Here is a 5,581-nt window from a genome sequence, read left to right as displayed (position 1 = left end):
CCCTGGCTCGGAGGATGGCTTCACCAAGCTCTCATCCCATGCCTGGCTAATCTGAGTGGCCATTTGGCGCTCTTGGTCCTCTCTCTATGGCCGCGAACAAGTCGGCGCCTCTGACTCGGTCCAGACAGGAGTGACCTGAGCGCCCAGCGCTCGCCGAGGCCCGCCAAGCCCGAGTGGCGGGTCGAATCGCTGAACTACGTTTCCCACAGTGCTCGGGGAAGCCGGGGCCGCCAAGGCACGGGGCTAGGGCTCGCGCGGAGCCTCCTGGGAGTTGTAGTCCGGTCCGCTCGCGCCGGCGTTCCTAAGGGCTCGGTGCCGGCCTTTGTCTGTCTGCGGGCGCGCGCGGCTGTGGTGAGTGAGGCCGCTGGCTGGGTCAGTACACCCAGAAGAGGCAGGGCCCCGCCTTCAGGCCGCCGCCTCCGACCTCCACCCCCTCGCGTCCCCGAGCAGGCCTGACCAGCCTGGAGCCTACCCAGAGAGGCCAGCTGCGAGGCGAGAGGTCTGCGGCCCGCAAGGAAAGGTCTAGCTGGACCGGAGAGCGGGGTGCTGAGGTCTGGCGCGGGTCCGGGTGGGGAAATCGCTGAGGCGGGAAATGGCAGAGAGTATGTCGGGAGGAGCAGGGGCCCCTCTGCCGCAAGGCAGGGCTGTGAGTGCGGGAAGGCCCCGCACCTGGAGACGCGAGAGGGACCACGGGCAGGTGTGCCTCCGGGCCCGCGGGGAGGGCTTCAGAAGATGGAGACGGGAAATGCAGTCTCTAGGCTGGGTGAAAGAAAGGACAAATTCCTCTGAGTGGGGAAATGGGAAAGGACAAAGTGAATTCTGGTGTGCTGGGGAAATAATCACCCCTCCCCAGAATCTAAGAAACTATGCCCCGGATACAGCCGAGTTCTCCCTGTCCTGGTCCTTCACTGAGGACTCTCAACTTGAGGCCTTAAGTCTGTTAGGTCATGTCAGAGGCCCTTCACGTTTGACTCTCTGAGTCTCCCAGAAGCTACTTGATATTACAGCATTTAGTAAATGAGTGAATAGGTCTGGGCTGTTTGGTTACTTCCCCCAGTGTCATTTAAGGGGAGACAGAGGGTAAGATTCGTCTCTCATGGCCTCATTGTGAGCAGGATATAATGGCTTTCTTGATAGGAAAAAGCACTATTTTCTATTATAAAGTGTCTTTCCACAGAAACTTCAGGAATTTGATTCCTCACACCTGTGGAACCTATGGAGAAAAATATGGCAATTTCCCTTCATTAATCAGGAGGTTCTTGAAACATAGCTGAGCTGTTACTTGAATATCTCACAGCATGTGGAGAGGCACAGCTGAAAATTCTACCCAAGGTGTTCTGAGCAAACTATATGTTGACTCACCAAGGACAGGGTCCAGCCTCAGGCAGCAGGTACCCATGTACTTTTCAGACTCTTGGTGGATGTGGGGTTGATCAGTAACACCTAGGACTTCCTAGTGAATGGTGCTATAATGTCCTGACACTAATAGGACATTGCTTGGTGGCTTGCAATGCAAACTGGAGCTGAGTCTTGCAAATAAGAGTTTTTCATGCCTCTACAGTCATCACAGCATGTAGCAGAAAGTGCAGCTGTCAAGATGACCAGATGCTTGGGTTAACAAAGAATTGTAACATCACACTGCTAATTTCATTAAATCAGGAGGCCAGCATTTTCATGGGATATGTTAGAGGGAAACAAAGATTATACACACTGAACCACTGCATTAAGTGTAAGAATTCAGTAATTAGGGTCCTGAAATAAGAATATTCCCCCCAAAATAGAAAATGATAATATGGAGTAGGAGGATTCCTAGGATTGGAAGAATAGTAAAGTCTGGTCAAGCTCTGTTCCATTCGCTTTTTAGTGATAAGAAAGTAAAGAATTGTCTAGACATAGGCTTTGGATCCAAGAAGTCTTGGATTTGAACCTTTGCTCCACCTTGACTCTGTACTGGCTCTGGGACTTGGGGCAAGTTACTTGATTTGGAATCTGAAGTAGTTCTTCTTTTTCTAAGAATTGACAAGTAGTATGCTTCCTCAGAACTGGCATTCTCATATCTTGAAGAGCCTCCCAAGAAGTGCTAAAAGGAAATATGAAAGCTCTTGTTTTGTCCTAATAGTCTAGAGGGGACTGGAGAGGAGAGTCAGAGACATTTCAATCACAGAACCAATTATGAAGGCTGAAATGTTGTTTTTTATATTCTGAATTCCTCTGGAAGCTTGGAGGATAAAATAGCAGGCAGTTAGGTGGGGGAAGGAAGTAGAAGATTCCAATCCCCTGCGAAAGCTAAGGTACAAATAGTAAGGGCCATTTTCTTGGCATAGGCAGGAAGAGAAACATGTTTGCTTTTTGTCTTCTCTGCTTTTGCACCTCTTGCTTCCTCCGGGACTCATTTATAAGTAGCTATGGTACCTCTTGGCCCATTTTGCAGTTATGTTATAGATGACCTGTATTACATCAGGCAAACAAGATTTCCTCCATTCACTCATATCCCAAACCAGAGCTCCTGTTGACTGTTCTCACTTATCAATTCTCTTATCCATTCCTGTTTTTGTTGTTCTGTTTTTGTTTTTCCCTCCCTAGGTACTCAAGTACAGCCCATGGAAGAATCATACGAAGAGGTGGTGATTAAGCTCATACAGCAGGAGTGGACATGTTTGGATTTCCAACAGCTACCCTGCTGGACTGTCACGGAAGATATGCCCAGAATGTAGCCTTTTTCAGTGAGTCTGTTGATTGCTGGGATGCCCTCAAGTCACAATAATCAGTGTCCCTGTTCACAGCACTGGACAACAGGCTGGGGATGCAGAGAAGATGTTCCTTTGGTGAAGCTCACTATTTTTAGGGGTTACAGGGAAAGCCTACAAGCTCGAGTTAGAAACAACAAGGGAACAGTCTTGATATGGAGGTAGTATCTGAGAAAATGAATGAGCAGTTTTAAATCTCAGCACAATCACTGAATGAGAAACGGTAAGACAGAGGAACAAGTTGAAATCTACCTAGGATGACTCCAAGAAAACTATTATTAGTGATGAATGGACTCATATTTAAAGTGCAGTAGGAGGCTCATATACAGGGCAATATTGGGAAATACTGTCAATATCTGCATAGGAAGGGTTGAGAAAAACTTCCAAACCAAAACTAACTTCAGTTTTCACCATAGCTTAGCAGCTTGAAACAGCATGGATTTTAAAGGGAAAAATTCCTTGGATCAAATTCTATGATTGCCATGACTGGATCTGTGGTATCAGACAAGTTATTTAACCTTCTTGAGCTCCAGGCTCTTCATCTGTAAAATGGGACAATAAGCTCTATCTTGCAGATTTGCAGTGATTAAAATTAATAGATGTAAAGTACCCAGGATTCTGCTACATATATCCTGACAGCGTAGGCTTACTCTACTCCACTGTTAGGGAGAACAGACTAGAGCAGAGATGGATTTCTCATGAAGCCTACAAAACAAGCTTCAGGAGCTTTCCGTTACACTGGTCTCTTCAAGGTCCTGTCCTTACTTTTATACTACTTTTTAATGGGAATCTCTCCAAAATTTAAAACTTTAGGCCCCATACAACCTGGATCCACACCTGTCTTGGTGTCAGATAAAACTTCGGTATGGGACTAAATGTGATCTTATATTGTTTTATTTTTCTGGCTTGTTTTCTTATCTGTAAAATGGAGATAATCATGTCTATACACAAGACTATTTGGGAAGCTAAATTAAACTAAATTTAGAGGCAGTACACTGCTACAGAGTGTCCTTGTGTCTGAATCCTAATTCTATGCTTACCTAGCCGAGTGATCTTTGACAATCTCCCTATACGTTCATTTCCTTAACAGTAACAAAAGATTGTTTTCAGGATTAAATTATCTATGCAAAGTTTATAGTATAATATTTGGCACATAATAAGCACTCAAAGCATTGTTTCTTTTTTCCCTGTTCTTCTCACTCAGCATATTGGTGCATCTTACATGACTTCCCTCTCATTTTACCAGATGTGATGACAGAAGCCCACCACAAATATGATCACTCTGAGGCCACAGGATCCTCAAGCTGGGATTTCCAGAATTCTTTCAGAAGAGAGAAGCTGGAACAAAAATCCCCAGATTCTAAGACACTACAGGAAGATTCACCTGGAGTGAGACAGAGGGTCTATGAGTGCCAGGAATGTGGAAAATCCTTCAGGCAGAAGGGTAGTCTAACGTTACATGAAAGAATCCACACTGGTCAGAAGCCCTTTGAGTGCACCCATTGTGGAAAAAGCTTTAGGGCCAAAGGCAATCTTGTTACACATCAACGAATACACACAGGAGAGAAGCCCTATCAGTGCAAGGAGTGTGGGAAAAGCTTTAGTCAACGAGGTAGTCTGGCCGTTCACGAAAGACTCCACACGGGACAGAAACCCTATGAGTGTGCTATTTGTCAGAGAAGCTTCAGGAATCAAAGTAACCTTGCTGTTCACAGAAGAGTTCATAGTGGTGAGAAGCCCTATAGATGTGATCAGTGTGGAAAAGCCTTCAGTCAGAAAGGAAGCTTAATTGTTCATATCAGAGTCCACACAGGCCTGAAACCCTATGCCTGTGCACAATGCAGGAAGAGTTTCCACACCAGGGGAAACTGTGTTCTGCATGGCAAAATCCACACAGGAGAGACACCCTATCTGTGTGGCCAGTGTGGGAAAAGCTTCACTCAGAGAGGGAGTCTGGCTGTGCATCAGCGAAGCTGCTCACAAAGGCTCACCCTATAACCACTCTCTTCAGAGGAAGTTCTCTTTGTGAATTAACAGCATAAAATCACCTGAGATTAAACAGCCTATTCAATTTTATGGAATGAATGGAGACCCCTTCAGAAAGACCATCACTGGGTAGAGCAAACTGAGTTTTCTTTTTCCCCCCAAATGAGTATGAAAAATAAATGTCTTGTTTATTATCATTATCACGTATGGTTCATAATTTCTGTCCATTTATTTTGACTTGATTTCCTAAGGTACCTCCATTAATTTAGTACACAACTGGAGATTTATGTCGCAGATACAGGTTTTATATTTGCAATTGACACCATCGGCCTATACAAAAAATCCAGCCCCTTACCAATCCCAAGATTCTTTTCTTCTCTACATATTCAAATTAATTTTGTTTTGCATTCAAGACCAGTGGGCAAAATTTATGAGGCAAATCTAATAATCCCTCATATTGAACACTGTATTATCTAGATGATAGCCTCAAGAGCATATTCTAACAAATCACCCATGTTCATAGCAGAGGCCCTAACCTTTCCTTACAAAACAGGATCCTTTCCAAGTCTGCACTGTGGTTCACTTCAGTCTTCCACTCCTAACTAGAATAGAGATTACTTGCCTAGAGCCAAAGAGCAGAAAAGTATCTACAGTTTGGGAAGAGATACAATGACTTTCACTCCCTTTTGGCAGCAGTAGCAATATCTCAGAATCACCCAGTAAGGGCATGTGTGTGTGCACTTAGTCACTCAGTTGTGTCCGACTCTGCGACCCCTGGGACTGTAGCCTGCCAGGCTCCTGTCCTTGGAATTTTCCAAGCAAGAATACTGGAGCAGGTTGCCATTTCC

The 5,581-nt window shown here is 45.2% G+C and overlaps 1 protein-coding gene across 11 annotated transcripts; it reads left to right on the top strand.

Moving 5' to 3' along the window:
* The first annotated feature begins 317 nt into the window (after nucleotides 1-317).
* ZNF32 (zinc finger protein 32) lies at nucleotides 318-4,933 on the top strand. Of its 11 annotated transcripts, none has more exons than XM_081560260.1 (4): nucleotides 318-351; nucleotides 1,178-1,391; nucleotides 2,584-2,723; nucleotides 3,994-4,933. In XM_081560260.1, the coding sequence occupies exons 3-4, from the start codon at nucleotides 2,654-2,656 to the stop codon at nucleotides 4,743-4,745; spliced, it is 822 nt and encodes a 273-aa protein (XP_081416386.1). In that variant the 5' UTR covers nucleotides 318-351; nucleotides 1,178-1,391; nucleotides 2,584-2,653; the 3' UTR covers nucleotides 4,746-4,933. The 11 variants fall into 11 exon arrangements, with proteins under 11 accessions (XP_081416386.1, XP_081416351.1, XP_081416369.1 ...); XM_081560225.1 differs by having other exon boundaries at nucleotides 3,952-4,933; XM_081560243.1 differs by having other exon boundaries at nucleotides 318-551.
* The last annotated feature ends 648 nt before the right edge of the window (nucleotides 4,934-5,581 follow it).

This window comes from Giraffa tippelskirchi, chromosome 2 (assembly GCF_054371585.1).
Source record: "Giraffa tippelskirchi isolate mGirTip1 chromosome 2, T2T-mGirTip1v1.2.pri, whole genome shotgun sequence".
Lineage (NCBI taxonomy): Eukaryota > Metazoa > Chordata > Mammalia > Artiodactyla > Giraffidae > Giraffa > Giraffa tippelskirchi.
Note: the sequence above shows the minus strand (reverse complement) of the source record. Positions and strands in the feature narration are given on the sequence as shown.